This window comes from Mirounga angustirostris, unplaced genomic scaffold (assembly GCF_029215605.1).
Source record: "Mirounga angustirostris isolate CCGP_5_RB_7025 unplaced genomic scaffold, mMirAng1.0.hap1 SCAF_17, whole genome shotgun sequence".
In the NCBI taxonomy this organism is placed as follows: Eukaryota; Metazoa; Chordata; class Mammalia; order Carnivora; family Phocidae; genus Mirounga; species Mirounga angustirostris.
In genome coordinates, this window is record NW_026991725.1 from 23,493,820 (window position 1) to 23,511,557 (window position 17,738).

A 17,738-nucleotide genomic window follows, 5' to 3' on the forward strand; every position below is an offset into this window, starting at 1 on the left:
ACAATAAATACTGAATAGTTGAAGGAGAACTCCAGCAGGCAGGTCTGTGATTAGAAGTTCCTGCTAAAAGCAGAAATTAATATGTGGAAGAGATGTGGTTTTGAGGGATATGGCATGTTACCAAGGAAATGGGAGACCATTCGGACCCTGAATTAATAAGACCATGAAGGGCAATACTCCTGTTGGATAAGAAAAGAGGAGAAATTGAGGTGTGCTTTGTTAACTCTAAAAATATACCAACGGGGTTGAGAAGAATGTATAAAAACCATAGAACTGAAAGATACCAAAGCTAGACTAAAGTTGCGGGGCTTAAATACAAGACTTTGGAGAAAATAGGAGAGTGTCGTTTGTTTGACCCAGCAAATACAGAACAAATTTAAACCTTGACACAGTTTAAAAAAAAAAACCCAAAAAACTGGGCGAGCCTCTAATCTAGGGGAAACTTTAGCACCAACAAAACTGATGTTTTAGACAGGTCCACTTGTATTTTCCAAGTTCCTTTTGAGCTGCATAGCAGGGTACCAGGTGCCTGGGATAAGAAAGAAAGTCCTGGGGCGCCTGGGTGGCTCAGTCGGTTAAGCGTCTGCCTTCGGCTCAGGTCATGATCCCAGGGTCCTGCGATGGAGCCCTGCATTGGGCTCCCCACTCAGCAGGGAGTCTGCTTCTCTCTCTCCCTTTGCACCTCCTCCCCACTCATGCACTCTCTCTCATAAATAAATAATCTTAAAAACAAGCAAAAAATTTAAAAAACAAACAAAAAAAAAGTCTTACAGTGGACACCAAACTGACTAATGTGAAGTCAAATGAGGTAAATATTCACTGAAATGAAATGGCAGCCGTAGGTTGAAGGCCACACTGGGGAGCTAACATGTGACACTGTCACATCACTTGGAAAGCTTAAACTCATTTGGTGGCTTTTAATGACTCAAAATTTGTTGAGATAGATAGCAGTCCTACCCATCCTCTCCTCCCCTTTCTGGGGTCCTGGGTGTAAAGGGAGGTGCAGGCACTGAGGAGAGGAGGGTCTCCATGTTAATCCCTAGAGAAGGGGTGGGAGAGGTGTGGAAAAAGTCTTTTGTTTGTGTCTACACTGTCCCCTTCATTTTCTTTTGCCTGCCACAGTACTTCTAGTACTGTGCTTCACTGTGTCTGATTATTTGAGCATTCAATGGGAGAGAGGTGGATCAGGAACTATATAACTGGGTTAAAGGATGCCTGGATAGTTCAAGTTTCCTGCTTAACGGTTAAAGAATTGTTCGCCCGTTGCAAGGGCTGAGGAGAATCTAGATGTAGAGTCTCAATCAGCATGGTAGGCATTTAGGCCTGGCAGGCTGTGGGCATCCAGGATAGTTGATACTCCATGGTAGGGAGCGGGGATCCAAACACTGTCTTCCACTCTGTCGAGAGTTCCAGATCAAGTCTGAGCAGGTGCAAAGCTCCTTCCCACTGATTAACCCTGTAAAATCCAGGGTGTGTCCTTCACCTAGGAAGCCACCCTCTTCCCTCCCCCCACCCCCACCGCATCCTCTCCCTCTCCTTTGCCTGGGACAGCTGTTAATAGGAAAATTACCCAAGAAGCAAAAGAAAGATGCCATGCTGATGTGTCATCAGTCCTGGTATATCCATTAAATCAGACTGAGAAGACCACTGGAAAAAGTGAACACATGCGCTCCCTTCCCTAAGGGAGAGGCTGAGAGCCGTCAGTAAAACCAGGCCTTGCGCTCGAGACTGAGACTCGAGACCGAGACCACTTGGGAAAGGAGAAGGCAGTGGGAAGCCAGGAAGAGAGTTTGTTCTAATGCACAGGGATTTAGGGTCATCGAAGAGCCAGCTAACTATACACTAGATTCCCTACTCATCTGGGTTATATCTGTGTTGGCCCAGCTTCCTCCATGGAAAAAGCTGTTGCCACCAGCAGGCACATCCAGTCATCCTGCCAGGAAACCCTCAGAGAAGAGGTTGGATTTCTTCTGGAATAGCAGGGATTGCTTTTTCCCCTGAGGGGAAATCTAGTCTTTCTGCTATTCTGGTTGCCCATTGTTTTTCCTCTTCTTTAAAAAAAATGTTTTTAAATATTGCTAATCTATATAAATATTTCTCACTCTCCAACTTTCATCTAATCCAGCAGAGTATATTAGATGACTGAGAGATTTCCTTACAGCCCTTCTGAGAGATTCTAGGATTACATCCTGTCAATACTAAATGTTAACATGTCTTGCAAGGAAATCAGTTAGTTATCCAGCTAATCCAGACATCTGGCCTCCTTTCTTACATGGTAAACATCATTAGCAAGCTTGTTACCATTAAACCCTCAAAAGAGGTAAAGCTCTTCCACAAACCAGCCTCTTCCCTGTGCATCCCTACACCTCGGCTGTCTTAGAAGATTGCTTCTCAACCCTGGCTGCACATTAGAATCACCTGGGGGGCTGGTAAAAATTATCCATGCCCAGGTCCCACCCCCAACCAATTAAGTCGGAGTCTCGCAGAGCAGCCCCGCGCATCAAGATTTTGTAAAATGCTCCTCGGGTGATTTTTTTTTTTAAGATTTTATTTATTTATTTATTTGACAGAGAGAGACAGTGAGAGGGAACACAAGCAGGGGGAGTGGGAGAGGGAGAAGCAGGCTCCCCGCTGAGCAGGGAGCCCGACGCGGGGCTCGATCCCGGGACCCCGGGACCATGACGTGAGCCGAAGGCAGACGCTTAACGACTGAGCCACCCAGGCGCCCCTCCTCAGGTGATTCTTACGTGCAAAGTAGAGAATCGCTAGCTTGGAGCAAGAATCCAAATTGGGTAAAAAATAACAGCAGTGGGTGACTGGGTGGCTCAGTCGCTAAGCGTCTGCCTTCGGCTCACGTCATGGTCCCGGGGTCCTGGGATGGAGTCCCGCGTCGGGCTCCCTGCTCAGCGGGGAGCCTGCTTCTCCCTCTCCCACTCCCCCTGCTTTGTGTTCCCTCTCTCGCTGTGTCTCTGTCAAATAAGTAGAATCTTAAAAAAATAAAATAAAATAAAATTCTCTCTCCCTTAAAAAAGAAAAAGAAAAAGAACAGAGGTTGGGGCGCCTGGGTGGCTCAGTCCTCAAACGTCTGCCTTCGGCTCAGGTCATGATCTCAGGGTCCTGGGATCGAGCCCTGCATCAGGCTCCCTGCTCAGCGGGAAGCCTGCTTCTCCCTCTCCCACTCCCCCTGCTTGTGTTCCCTTTCTCGCTGTGTCTCTCTCTGTCAAATAAATAAAAGATAGATAGATAGATAGATAGATAGATAGATAGATAGATAGATAGATAGATAGATAGATATTAAAAGAAAACAGCAGTGGTAATACATAAGCATAGACTAGAATCACCACCTGATTTTAGGATATAGTCTTTCTCAGTCCTGGAATGCCCCCTTCCTTGAACTATCCAATGAAAACACCTCATTGTTCATTCATGTTTTGGTAACAATTTATGAAGTTCAGCCATTCTGCACGCCTCACCCCATTGCCCCAACAATGTTGGGTAATTTTCAGGGAGGTGCTATCCTGAGGTGGGAAGAGTGGGTGTTTCAGACTCAGAGCTGGGTTCAAAAATCTGGCTCTCCCACTTACTTGTTGGGCCCTCCTGAGCTAAATGAAGATGACATACAAATTCACAAGGTTTAAAAATCAGATCCCATGGGGCACATGGCTGGCTCATTTGGTAAAGCATGTAATGCTTGATCTCAGGGTCACCAGTTCAAGCCCACGTTGGACCTGGAGCCTCCTTAAAAAAAAAAAAATCAGACCTGTGTCTAAACCCACCTGTGCCTGGGTAAAACCAAGCATGAGGCTCCTTTCATGCCCAGCTCTCTCTCCACCCACCCTACAACCTTATTATCCCAGAGAAAGCCAAACGCCTTGAAAGAAATGAGAGCTGTCCTTAGGATAATCAGCTGGAAACTCATCCTGCAGACAGAGCAGGGAAGCTTTCATTTTCTCTCTGGAGGATGCCACAAGCACACACATCCACACCTCTCATTCCACACACACCTCCCCCTCTTGACATTATAGCAAGAAGGAGCGAGAGAGACTGTTACCCAAGGGAGCTGTTTCTTCTTGTCACACAAGAACAGATGCCCAAATCCTAGGACAGCACAGAAATGTGGCAGCAGGAGAGTGAGTCAGAGGAAACAGAATGGTCTCACCTCCAAGATCTACCAAGACCCAGAGGGGAACCCATGTGAATCACTAGCCTCCAGGAGACTCCCAAGGGCAGGGACCTGTGTTTAGTTGTCAGAACCAATTCGGGGTCCCGCTACTCCGCAGACTCCAGCTGGTTAGAGATTCACGCAGCCCCTCACCCCCATCCCTCACCCCAGCGCACCCACCCCCAAGGGAGCAGAGAGCGGGGAAGCACAAGGCTGCATTCTTTTTGAACACAGCTTTGGCTTCCTCATTCCAGGGAGCCTCTCCAGCTGCTTCTCATCTGCTGCACTTGCGCACTGCTTAGGTGCTGCCAGGCTTACGCTGTGACGTCCCCTTGGGACAGTCCTCTGGAGAAGACACTGTCCTGTCACTGCGCTCCCTGAGCCAGTATTTTTACATTTTTACATATTTTATATTAAAGGGGCACCCTGGGCTGGGAGCCCAGAGAAGAGAGTGAGTCCTGAGCTCTCTGCTGAGAGTCCTGAGCTCTCGACTTTAGAGGAGGAACCATCCCTGGGGAGAATCCCTTTCTGGAAAAGTTACCTTGAAGTCTCTGAATTTACTTTTTCACCACAGCATGTAAAGAGATCCCAGTGATTATAACTGTAGCAACAACCAAGGTGGTAGAGGTGGTAGTGGGGAGGATCTTGTGGTTCCTACGCTTCCTTCCAGGGCCTTCTCTCTCATCCCAGACCCTATGCCTATGCCCACTCTCCTGTAACCAGCTCCCCCACCCCCACTCCCCCGTGGAGCCACACGGGCTCCCTAAGTCCCCTATCAACCCAGGCCTTCTGGAAGCTGACCCTCTCCCACTGTGGGTACCATATGCCAAACAGAGGCTAGGAAATGCCCCCTGGAGGCTTTTTGATCTGTCCTTGTAAATATGAGCTAAAAGTGAACTAGCTGACAAAAATATTAAGGCATCAAAATAATCAAATCGGTATTTTTTATTACATACCGAGCCGGCATGACCATTGCCATAACTTCTGATGATCTGGACTCCAAACAAATAAAATACTGTGTCTTTTCCCCTTACTGCACCAAATAGTGTTGATTCATGTTCACTATTATAATGCTGATAGCCTGCAAGGAAGATTCAGATGTGTCTTCTAAATCATCATAGAAAGAGGTTCGGCAGATGTTTTCCTCAGATGCTTGTGTGGCTCGCTCTCTTTCAGTTCTTTGTTCAAATGTCACCTTTCTCAAATGACCCTAACGAAAATGGCATTGTCCTGCGTTCCCCAACCCCTCACATTCCTGATCTTTTTTCTTCATAGCATTTATCACCAACTCACACAATACCTATCTTATTCATTTGTGGCTTATCTGATTTGCACAGAAATGCCTGCACACACACCAAAACACTTGAATATAAGTTCCATGAAAGCGAAGATTTTGTTTATTTTGTCTACTATTCTATCCCAGTAACTGGAAAAGTACCTGGTACACAGTAAGCACTCAATATTTGTACAGCACATAAAATACAGTTTGATAAATACGTTTTTATTTTTATTTAAAATAGGTAGTCTGTGACTATATACAATCTTCCTCATCCTGAATTCATTTACTTATTCACAAATCCTTTGAAGTACCTGTCACTCTCCAGGCTCTGTCCAGGGATTTCACAGGGAACAGGACGGACACATGATCTCTGTTCTCCTAGGACTCAGTCTGGTGGGGAGACGGACCGTACACATTTGTATGTAAATAACTCAGTAAAGATGATATCTCGAGATTAAGAAAGGTACAATGTAAGAAATAAGTAGAGAGCTGAGACAGAGAATGTGACAGGAGAGACCTATCGAGTTAGGTCCCGTGGGTTAGGTTCCCTTTGGTGATGAAGCTGACCCTCGAAGAGCAAGAAGACCTTCGTCAGCGGAGGAAGAGCCCACTCAGGAATCATCTGGATGAGAGAGTGTGGTACACAGCGGAACAGGCCTTGAGGAGGAGAAGGGAGAAGCCATGTTGAGCCGGAAACCGGCTCCCCTCCCCCATTCAACTACAGTCTTTATAAGCTGTACCATCCTGATATGGTCACACAAACGGATGATGGGACCTATCTCACAGGTGTGGGTTATATTAGTTAATGGCTGTAAATGTTTAAATGTAAAACACACGCATGGTGTTGTTATGGGCAAATGGGCAAAGACCCTTAACTTTGTACCTTCCGAATATGAATTTCCCACTGGTCTCGAGAAGTCTCCTGAAGTGAAAGTTTGAACTCGGGTCTTCTCCAACCAAAGAAACCAAAGCATGGCAACGCCTGACGCCATCGGTGGGGCATCTGTCCTGCCCCAGATTGTCCTGTCTGTGTCTTGGGAGATTCTAGGGAGGGGTCTCTGGGCCATGGCTCCCTTCCTGAGGAGTGGGAGAAACTTTTCTGCGTAGAGGGGTCTCCCCAGAACTGTTCTTGTCTGCTCTCACTCCCAGAACCTGTCCCGAGACCCGAGGGATGCCGAGAGATATTTTGTCCCCGAGGAATCGAACACAGGAGTCAAGAGACAAAACCGGCCTTGGCGTGTGTTTCCTGCTGGCCCCAGGACCGCCTGCGGACCCCGCAGCAAACCAGATGCACGGGCCAGGGCGGGAGGCGGCAGGGGAAAGCCGGGCCGGTCCCGGGGCAGCGCGAGGATTCGGAGAGCTCTGGACTCCGTGGAACCGAGAGCCGCGGAGGAGGAGAGAGGGGAAGGCGCAGCGGGGGAAGGGGAGCTGGGCTGCGGGGCGCAGGGCGGAGTGGGCGGGAAGGGAGAGCGGGGAGGGCGAGAGGCAGGAAGGGGCCACGGGGAGAAGGGAAGACACGCACAGCGGGGCAGAGGGGGAGGGCGCGAGGCCTGCGGCCGCGGGGACAGCACGGGCCGCGGCGTCCGGGGGACGGCCCGGCCGGCAGGGCGGGCGGAGGCGGGGCGGCGGGCGGCGCTGTCAGCGCGGGGCGGCGGGCGGAATGCAGCGGCCGGAGGCCTGGCCACGTCTGCACCCGGGGGAGGGGGCCGCGGCGGCCCAGGCCGGGGGCCCGGCGCCGCCCGCTCGAGCCGGGGAGCCGGCGGGGCTGCGGGTACGGAGCGGGAGGGCGCCGGGGTCCCGGGCGGCGGGAGCCGGGCTGGGGTGGGTAGGAAAGAGCGCGGGGGAGGGGGGGCGGGGGGCCGCCAACTCACCGCTCGCGCGCCCGCGCCCAGGAATTTGGGGCCCCCACCGACCGCCCGGGGAGGGGGCCCGGGGCCAGGGCAGGGGAGAAAAAGTTCTCCGGGCGCCGACCCGCGAGGAGGCCGGGCTCGAGTGCGCGTGGGACTGAAGTTCTGGATCGGTTCGGAGCGGTGATGGGCAGAGCTCGGGGCGGGGGAGGGGGGGGGCGGTGGACCGAGGTTCCGCTGGGAGGGCTGAGGAGTGGCGGGGCCGCCCGGGACTCGAGCTTCCACGGGGCGGGGGGTGTGGGCTGACGTGCGGGGCTTCTGGAGCCCCCTTCCCCGGGCCAGGGGGCTGGGGGCGCGCCGAGAGCGCGGGTCCAGCCTCGGCCCGGGGTCCGCTGGAAGGAGGAGGCTCGGCGCCGCTGTCCCCCCGGCCCAGGTTCTGTGATACACTCCGACTCGGGCTCTGGAGCAGTCAGTGCATGACAGAACTTGGGCCCGGACGGACCTTCTGCACCCAATGGGCACAGCGCCCACCCGGGGCCTGCAGTGGAACATCTGGCGGGGAGTGGAGCAGGCACCGGAGTTGGCCCGTGCCGCACAGGGGTGGGCCAGAACCAGCTGTGGACCTTTGGGGTGGCTGGACCCTGAGGATGGTCTCCTGGGGCCAGCAGAGGCCATAGAGCCAATGGCAGGGTGTCTGCCTTGAGTCAGGAGTCAACGGAGCTCTCCCCTGGTGTCAGTTGCAGGAACCTTCCCTCTACACCATCAAGGCTGTTTTCATCCTAGATAATGACGGACACCGCCTCCTGGCCAAGGTAACCTCCCACCCTCACCGGAAGGCCCCTGAGGACACTGCTACAGCCCCAAGAACAGAAGTCCCCACCCAGCTGACTCTCCTGTCTCAGGAGAGACCCCACTGGGGGCTCAGTGACTCAGAGCAACTCAGCTTAGACCCCTCCAAAGGTCATTCTGTCCATCCTCCTGCCTTGTCAGACTGCTGGCCCCGGGGCGGGGGCAGTGTGGTACCTCTGTTTCTGTTCACATTCCCCGAAGTGTCTTCTCATCATTCTTTCCAGTGGTCAGCAGGACCTTGGGCACGGAAGGACCTCCTGAGAGGTCAGGGGAGTGTTGAGTCTGGGACCCAGGAGCCTTAGTCCCCATATTCTATATAAGCAACCTCCACTTTTCTTCTACAGTTTGGGAAACACTCAGGATTTAGTCTGAGGAGTCTGAGAATTTAGAACCAGACAAGATCTTAGAGACTATATGATCCCGCTCTCTCCTTTCACAAATGAAGAAAATGTTGTCTAGAGAAGCTAGCCGAGTTGCCCAAGGTCACGAGTGTTACTATCAGAACACAGATCTGAACTCAGGTATTTTGACTCGAAGCTCAGGAGGGTGATTTTCATTGCACCAACTATTCAGTTGTCTGGTGTCTATCCCACATGGCCTGGGTAAACCAAACTAGAATAATCTGAAAAGAAATGTCTATCATGGACACAATTAACTACAGTAGGACTATGGCATCTAAACTAACTATGAAATGCATTCTAGATGTGTTTGTTTGTTTGGGACTGAAACTTTTTGTCTTCCTGATATTCAAATGAGCTTGCTCACCACAGCAGTGGCCAAGCAGGGAGGCTACTAATTTGCCTGCAGATGGGGTACTAAGCGGCAAAATCCACATCCAGAAAATTGAAAGCTGAGCCGATCACACTCTGCTCCAGCAGATGATCAGAGGTGGATCAGCCATGCCCAAGGCTCCAGGGCCTCCTCCCTGCAGGACCCATCCATGTTCAGTTTAAGACACTGAGTCACAGAAAGAGGCTCACCCACCCAAACAAAAAAGCATCCATCTAGTTATGCGGTGTGCGCCAGGAACTTTCCCTTTGATATGTAGTCTTCATCACCACAACCCTGTCTGAAGTCGGACCATCCTTGGTTCTGCCCCTTACAACTGCAAGATGTCGGGGAGGTTACCTGACTTCTTCACACCTCCACATCCCCATCAATATAATGGGGATAACAAAGCTGCTGTGATTGTCATCGTTGTGATAAGGGACCCCCCCACCCCGGCTCTGCATTCTTTCCTGTGGACTCAGGTTCCTGTAGCAACAGGGTGACCCACTGACCACCCCAGTCCTTAGCACACTGAACATCTGCCAAATGTACAAAAGCCTCCAGGAAATCAGGCGAGGACTCCAAAAGCAGGGCTTAAAATTCCTCGACTTTTTATGACTTCCTTTGCTTAAAATGTGTGGTTATGGGGAGACAGTGAGCACACAGGCCTAAAGGGCCACAAACAGGGGACGGGGCTCTGCTTGGCCAGCACCTCCCATCCAGGGAGGAGCCAGGCCCTATGGAAAAGTTATCACCCCTTCTCCTTCCCTTTCTCATAGTATTATGATGAGACATTCCCCTCCTTGAAGGAGCAGATGGCCTTCGAGAAAAATGTCTTCAACAAGACCAGCCGGACTGACAGTAAGTGGCCGCCTCTTCCTTGCCCAGAGCTCTCAGATGCACACGGCCAGCCTCTCAATCTGGACACATCTATCCCTGTCGGCCATACATACCCACAGGCCATCCCCTTTCCTTCTTCCTCTCCCTCCCAGCTGTTCTCCTCTCCCTTCCTCTGGGGAACCTTCACTCCCGATCCCTCTCTAACCCCCCACTCCACCCCCCAACACACCCAGACCTCTCTCTCAGCGGAAGAGGCCAATGGCATTGTGTGTCCCCCACCAGCCTGAGGCTGGAACGAGGCATTGCACATGGTGGGAGGGGGACCGAAGGTCACCCTGTACTGGATTTGTTGACTTCTCAGAACGAGACAGTCACCAGAAATAGAGTAGCCTAATGGGGGTGTGCCTAGTGCTAGTCTTTTCAAGGGTTCCTTGGAAAGTGAAGAAGGAAGAAGGGGGAGAGAAGCAGAGCTGGAGATCGGGAGGAGGGGCCCGGCAGAGGTGGCCAGACCTGAAAGCCCCCTCCATTTCTAGGTGAGATTGCATTTTTCGGGGGCATGACAATCATCTACAAGAGCAGCATTGACCTCTTCCTGTATGTGGTGGGCTCTTCCCACGAAAATGAGGTGAATTCAGGAGGTTGGGGTGACAAAGAGGGTCTGTCCGTAGCTTGGATTCTGGGGTAGAAGCTGGGTTCTGAAGGCTTATCATTGGTACTCCTCCTTCTAGGCTCTTGGGGCTGGGGAGCACCCAGAATGAGTCTTTCTGGGATGGGACATATCCATGATGCCTCTTAGGTTCCTCAGGAACCAGAAATGAAATCCCGGGTAGGGAGCCTTGGTTTCTTCCTTAAATATCACCAGGGAAGGATGCCCTCAGGGTCCCACAGTGGGGCACCCCAGTACTTCTCAGCCCATGCACCGGGAGGCACCCTGGGGTCAAGCTGCAGTCAGTCTCTAGCCCTGTCCTCTCTGAAGAGGGACAACTGCCCACACAGGTAGGCTCTGAATGCTCCTTTTGGCCTTCTCAACCTCAAGCTCTCTTGTTTTCCTCCTCCCCTATCCACCCATCCTCAGCTGATGCTCATGTCTGTTCTCACCTGCCTGTTTGAGTCCCTGAGCCATGTGTTAAGGTGAGTGAGGTCCTCTGCCCTCCAAGGCCCTCACCCCCCAGGCCTTGATACATCGCAGAGGCAGGACCCTTCCTCTGCGTTCCCCACGAAGTCCCCAAAAGACTAACACTGGAGCCAGAGCATTCTCCTCCAAGGCCCCTGCCCTTTACTGGACCACCGTGGTGTCACCCAGAGCAGAGCCACATCAGGTTATGGCCAGAAAGTGAGGTCCAGAGAAGCAAGGTGATTTGCCTGGGGTTACAGTCTGTTTATATCAGAACAGAGACTCAAACTCAGGTTTTTTGACTTGAAGCTCAGGATGTTTTCACAGCACCCCCATTCAGTTACCTGGTGTCTGTCCCAGTGAACATAGCCTGGGTAAACCAAACCAGGATAGTCCAAAAATAAATATCTACAGTTGAGACAATTAACTATAGTACAGCTTTAACGTCTAACCCAGCTATGAAATGCATTAGGGGTAACTTGGTGGGCGCAGTGTCGATGCCCCGAGTGTGGGAGGTTGGGCAAAGGGGGGCCTAAGCTCAGGAATCCCTTGCATAGGCGCTGCCCTCACTGCCGTTGACGTTCTCCTTCCCTGTGCTTGGGGTGGGGGTGGGGGAATGGGTGGAGAGAGAGGGTCTGCCTCACCCAGGCAGAAACCCAGCTCCTCCTGGCCATGGAGAGGTCCAGGAGCTATGTCTGCCTTCAGGAAGAATGTGGAGAAGCGCTGGTTGCTGGAGAACATGGATGGAGCCTTCCTGGTACTGGACGAGATTGTGGACGGCGGGTGAGGAGCGGGTGGAGAGAAGAGGGACTGCTCCGGGACACTCACAGCGGGAGGTGCCTTTGAGGGTCACCAGCTCTAGATGATACCAAGCACATTGTTGGCTCTCTGGCCAACTCCTCCCTCCCTTCCCCCACACGGCTCATGAGGGTGGAGGTTGATTTCTGCGTTAGCCAAAGTCAGGCAAACAAAGTAATCACATGTCGAACGATGGCCCACTGTTGAACAGGCAGGGTTTGGGGACATGGTTTGATCTCCAGTGCCCAGGAGAAAGGGGCAGGACAGGCCCCCGCCTCTCCTTGGGAGATCCCCATTCAGCTCCCTGCTGCCTCCACACCCCCGCTCTTAGAGCTCCATCCCAACCTAGATCAGCTAGATGCATGACCTTTCCTCATCTTTCCTCATCTTCCAATGGGGATAAGGGGACTACCTCAGCCGGTGTGGGGATTAAATGAGGTGAGGCAGGTGAAGCTCACGCCTCTCGCCTCCCACCTCTCGCCTCTCATCCAATGAACATCACCTCCTCCTGCTGCGCTCGGATACTCCTGGGAAGCTGGGAGCCCTTCCCAGAAGGGTTGGGTAGTGAATTTCCATCTCGGATGATATTGAGGGAGAAAAAGAACTCTGGCTCTAGGGCAAAGGATAAGAGAAAGACGTGCCTCTTTCATAACAACCAATTTATAGACAGGAATCAGAGGCTCAGAGATTCAAGTGACCTGCCCAAGGTCCCGAGGCTAGGGAAGAGCAGGGCCAAGATCAAACGCCATGTGCATGGTTCCAGAGATTGTGCTCTTTCCACGACACTGGACACTCTGGGAGCGGGGCACGGCGCCTCCTTCCCTCCCTCCCCCCTCCTTCCCTCTCCCGCCCATGCCTGTTGCAGCAAGACCTTGTGCTAACTGCCCGAACCCCAAAGTGAGTGGGGTAAGACCAGCCTTGGTAGGACCTGAAATGTATACAATTTTGTGGATCCTCTTCAAGGAATACACACACACACACACACACACACACTATTATAAATACAAAATGAAAGCCTTGGAAGAGGTGTGCAAAGGAGGATGTAAGCTTTGTATGCCTCCAGGCCTGTACCCCCAGAAGGCCCAGTCTCTGCCCCCTGAGGAGCTCAGTATCCCTCTAAGGAAAACTGGGGCAGTGTCAGTTGAGACAGGGCCTGAACGGGAGCCTTGGCTTGGGATGCTCCTGTCTTTATGGATGAAAGGATCTCTGATGAAGGGGTGCTGGGTGCCCCAGCGATGGGGCCTGGAAGAGGCTCTCGAGAAATACCTGTTCACTCCCCTGGGACTGGCATGAAAGAAAAACTCGGCTTCTGCCCTAGAGGAGCCTCATGGGGTGAAGAGCATTCAGTCAATCCCCCCCCCCTGCCCCTGTCCCACCCTCAGTGACCAGGCCTCCCACCCGCAGCCCTGCACATACCCGCAAAAGCTCCCCTGCACCCCCACTGCATGGTGAAGGACTGGCCGCTAACCAAGAGAAGCCCTGGTACTTGGGTCTATCGAAAGGGAAGATAGATCCTGATTTTTTTTTTTTAAAGATTTTATTTATTTATTTGAGAGAGAGAATGAGATAGAGAGCATGAGAGTGGGGAGGGTCAGAGAGAGAGGCAGACTCCCTTCTGAGCAGGGAGCCCGATGCGGGACTCGATCCCGGGACTCCAGGATCATGACCTGAGCCGAAGGCAGTCGCTTAACCAACTGAGCCACCCAGGCGCCCGATAGATCCTGATTTTAAGTGTTCTGTTTCCCTCCTGTACGGCATGACCCCGTGGCATAGAATCCTAGTGAGACAGGATGGGGTCCCCAGGGGCCCTCCCTTCCTTCACCTCATCTGAATTCATCCTTAGATCCGGAACGTGAAGAGCACTTTCAAGAGCTCAAAGTTTTTCAGTCTCTGCTTTTGACACTCTCATCATTCTAGACTGGACTGCCCTCACCCCATTTCAAAGCTTTTGACCAGGGACAACCAAGTGTGTGTGACCATCAGGTTTGAAGCATAGAGGAATCAAAGCTGAGGGCGCACATAGGGAGGGAGAGTCCTGGCTGAGGACTATCAGTGGGAAGGTACCCTGGAGGGAACACCTGCAGGATGTGGTAAGGGAGGCAAGGGGCCCGGCAGGGAGAGGCAGCAGAAGGGAGAGTCATGTCATTGATTTTCCTCCTGGTTTCTCTCTCATCTTGTAGTGTGATTCTGGAGAGCGACCCTCAGCAAGTGATCCAGAAAGTGAATTTTAGGGTAAGAGTCTTCCTGCGTGTCCCTGACTCCCATCTCCCCCGGGCTGCCCATCCCACCCTCTTCGCCTCCTTTCCTCCTGGTGCAGGCGATGCCAAGGCCAGGAGACTAGGAACCCGCGCTCCTCTAGTAGAAGCAAGTCCTGAGTGGATGCACTTGCAGGGGTGGCAGTGAATAAAAGAAATCTCTTGCCCTCTCCCCCCCTGGAGAATCACCAAGTACCTCACCATCCTCCCCAGTGGGAAGTAGAGTGGGGAAAGAAAGAAACTCTCCAAGAGACACCAGGTGGCTGCCTTGGCCTTGAGTTTGGAGAGTGGGGGTACAGAGAGACCCTCCCTGCCTAGTTTAGCTTCTCGTGTCTGGATGAAACCTTTTCTCCCATCTTTATTCCCCTTCGTGCCTTTGCTGTCCATGCACCCATCCACAGTTGGGCCCCGGGGGCCTGGCTTCCGAGTGGCAAGCTGCAGGGCTCCCACTCACCGGTGATACGGGTGCACTCTGGGTCCCCCCAGCACTGCATCACCTCCCCCCGCCCTCCAAAGCCCCCTTCGTTCACCTCGCTTTCCTCACCCGATCCCTCCCCTGGCCTGACCGCCCTCTGATACTGCTTCCCTGCAGGCCGATGACAGCAGCCTGACCGAACAGAGTGTGGCCCAGGTAGGCCCCCTGCATCTGTCTGCCTTGGCCGGAAGTGGGCTAGAGGAAGGAGAGCAGAGCCTCCCAGGGGGACCCAGGGGGGCCGTCGAGGCTGATAAGTCACCGGTGCAGGAGGGAAGGGATGGGGCGGTGATGGGCCCTCTCCTGGAGAGTCATGGTGCAGAGCTGGGTATTCATAAGTGATGCGCGCCTGCCTCATCGCCTGGCTTGGGGTAGTTGGATCCAAACCCCAGGGCGAGCTACCACTCTGGAGATGACTGGGGTCCCTTGTCCCCCAAAGCATTCTGGGGACTGAGGCCCCTGATGCTCCCCCAAACCCAGAAAGGATACCAAATAGGAGTTTTTCTCTAACCTCTCACCCCATGCTGTTTAGGGTTCCTGCTGGAGTGTTAAGGGACCCCCTAACCGTCTCCACTCACCACTTGTCCCCTTGCCCCTGAATGACCTGGCTGTGGAAAAGTCCATCCCCGCCTGCACGGTCCTATCTGGGATGCATGTGCGGCGGGGGGGTGGGGGGTGGGGGGTGGGCGGAGGGCAGGTTCCTGGATCTGAGGCCTGACTGGTTCCGCAGCTGTGCAAACTTCCTGCTTGTCAGGCCCACTGCTTGACCTCCATTCTGTCTGCCCACAGGTCTCTCTGCCCAGACTAATCCTGCTTTTATGGAGCTTCCTGCCTCAGTGCACTAACCACCTCCTGCTGTGACAGCTAAGGCAGGGGATGGAGCCAAGCCATCCCACGTGGAGCCCCAGGTGTGGTGCCCACTTCCTTTACTGCCCTTGCTGCGCACCCTGCCTCTTCCTCCTCCCAGTTCCCCAGGCCTCCTCATACCTCGCTGGGATGAAGGCGGCCTCATGGCAGTTTTCAGGTCAGAAAGAGGTTGGAGAGCAATGAGCAGAGCAGTTAGGAACACAGGTGCTGGTGCGAGTCATCCCAGGGTGTCTGTTCCACCCTACGGCCTGCAAGCTGTGTGACCTACAGAAAGTTACCCAACCTCTCTGGGCCTCACATGATCATGGGACACTGCTCACAGCATTCCTAGGAGAATTAGGAGAGCTAATGCAGGGAAGACTTTTAGCCCAGCTCCTATTTTTTCCAAAGGGGGAAAGAATGAAGACATAGCACTTTTTTTTTTTTTTAAGATTTTATTTATTTATTCATAAGAGACAGAGAGAGAGAGAGGCAGAGGGAGAAGCAGGCTCCCAAGGAGCAGGGAGCCCAATGTGGGACTCGATCCCAGGACCCTGGGATCATGACCTGAGCCGAAGGCAGACGCTTAACCATCTGAGCCACCCAGGTGCCCTGAAGACATAGCACTTTAATGGAATTCTTGAGGAAGAACCAAGGAAGTTGTAGTTAGTGAACGGGAGATGAAATGAGGGGAAGGTTAGTTTCTGGCTGGGAGAAGCAGGAGAAACCCAGGGCCGGGCTGCCCTGAGAGAGGAGGGAGACTGCAGGAGGAAGAGACATACGGCGTAGGACGGGACTTCTTCGGAGGGGAATGAGGCTTGATGGCCGGAGAGAGGATCTGAAAGACAGACCTGGGGTCCCCACCATGTCGGCATTGCGTGTGCCCAGTTGTATGGATTTGTCTAAGTCCCGGACGGAGGCTTTTTCCTCAGCAGGATGTGAGAATGAATGCATCTGAATGCAGGTGTCCCAAGGCAGCACTGGGCCAGCCCCCCTTGGCCCCCTTTGCCACATCAGCAGCGACCTGGGGTGGGGTGTTGAGGACACACTGGCAGCCCAGGCCAGAGCTAGGGGGCTGCCGAGGTGTCTGGGCACAGGAAGTGACTGGCCTGGGCCTAGTCTCTGCCCAGACGTGGCACTGGGCGGGCGCTCGAATGGCACGGCCTAGGGGAGACCGGGCCAGCTGCCACACCCCTGGCTGCAACCGCGGGAACTGTGAACGGCGGGGCAGGCAGGCTCGGGCCTGAGCTGGGAGCCAGCTGCAGCCAGTTTGGACTGCCTGGCCCCACTCAAGCCAAGCACGGATGAGCTGCTGCCACCTAGTGACAGAGGATTGCAGGGACACTTAGAGACACTTGATATCCACCCCCCCACCCCCCAATTCTTTCTCGCAACCTTATTCCCTCTCCTCCAGGTTCTTCAGTCTGCCAAGGAACAAATTAAATGGTCGTTACTGAAATGAAGGCTGTGCATTCAGGGCTCCCTGCCCCCAGAGCGTTTCCCCAATCCTGGCAAAAGCTCAAAGACCCCAGGGAACAGGAGAGACCCCTCTGTATCCCTAAGCCCTCCCAGAACTAACTCCTGAGGTATCTGGCCAGGGACTCTGAGATGCAAAGATTTGGCTTCAGCACTGACTCACCCCTTCTCACTGCCCTGGCCTGCCCCTTGGGCCATGAGAACCAGCTGAGCTGCCTTAACTCAGACCTTAGGCATCCCTGGCCCCAGAACCCTAATAAACCTGCTTTGTCTCCTGCCAATGGTCTCCTTCTCTCGTGGCCTGAGAAGTGTGTATAAGTTCTGATAAGGGCTCCTTCACTGTCTGCGGTTCATTTTCAGGATGCCCAGGACCGAGGTGTCCAGGACTATCCCTGAGGTCTTGTGATGGGGGAGGGGGTCGAGAGAAAGGGGACGATTTATCATCGTGAAGGGAGTGTGCTACTGATTTCACGGGGCCCCATATGTGATGGGAAGGGCTAGGTATGATTGTGTGTGGCACTGTAAAAAAGTAATAATGGGTGAAATGGCGCACATTCGGGGAAAAGGAGACAAAAGATGGTACTCCTAAGTGGCGCAAACCGGGGAAAAAGAGAGCAAAAGATGGTATACACATGGTGACCCTGTTGGGGATTCTTTGAGTCACTTTTTCCATTCTCAGCTTCCAAAAGGGAAGGGCGTAAGGCTTCCTCTAGACAAACTGAGGAACAGCACGCCCGTTTTTCTTGGCATGTCCGGTGCCGCGGAATTCCTCGGCTAACAGCCTGGGCACTAGAGCCCTGCGAGCTTGCCATGGCTGGGCCCGATGCTGGCCGCGAGGAAGCACTGGCCAGCCCCAACCCGCATATGTGTCCAGAACACCCAGTGCGTTCCAGAGGCTGTGCGTGAAGAGTGGAGGTCCTCAGGGTGAGGAGAGAAAGGCAGGGGATGCCAGGGGCAAACGGGAAGGATGGAGCGACTTCCTAGGCGACGTAACTCCCCTTCTTTCTCCCTGTCCCAGAACCTCCTGTTTCT

At 53.3% G+C, this 17,738-nt stretch overlaps 1 protein-coding gene across 2 annotated transcripts; it reads left to right on the forward strand.

Annotated features, from left to right (window-relative positions):
• The first annotated feature begins 7,053 nt into the window (after nucleotides 1–7,053).
• Nucleotides 7,054–16,987, forward strand: COPZ2 (COPI coat complex subunit zeta 2). 2 transcript variants are annotated; one of them, XM_045889061.3, is made up of 10 exons: nucleotides 7,054–7,212; nucleotides 8,026–8,100; nucleotides 9,685–9,766; nucleotides 10,279–10,370; nucleotides 10,821–10,876; nucleotides 11,565–11,642; nucleotides 13,838–13,889; nucleotides 14,505–14,543; nucleotides 15,174–15,292; nucleotides 16,645–16,987. In XM_045889061.3, exons 1-9 carry the CDS (start codon nucleotides 7,102–7,104, stop codon nucleotides 15,243–15,245), a joined length of 657 nt encoding a protein of 218 aa, XP_045745017.1. In that variant the 5' UTR covers nucleotides 7,054–7,101; the 3' UTR covers nucleotides 15,246–15,292; nucleotides 16,645–16,987. The 2 variants fall into 2 exon arrangements, with proteins under 2 accessions (XP_045745017.1, XP_045745018.1); XM_045889062.3 differs by lacking the exon at nucleotides 15,174–15,292.
• Nucleotides 16,988–17,738: the final 751 nt, after the last annotated feature.

Excerpts from the sequence above, each read along its gene's own strand:
- COPZ2 (XM_045889061.3), top strand. The coding sequence starts at position 7,102 with ATGCAGCGGCCGGAGGCCTGGCCACGTCTGCACCCGGGGGAGGGGGCC. Across the intron at positions 11,643-13,837 it reads GACGAGATTGTGGACGGCGG|TGTGATTCTGGAGAGCGACC; the intron begins GTGAGGAGCGGG and ends CTCATCTTGTAG. Across the intron at positions 14,544-15,173 it reads CCGAACAGAGTGTGGCCCAG|GTCTCTCTGCCCAGACTAAT; the intron begins GTAGGCCCCCTG and ends GTCTGCCCACAG.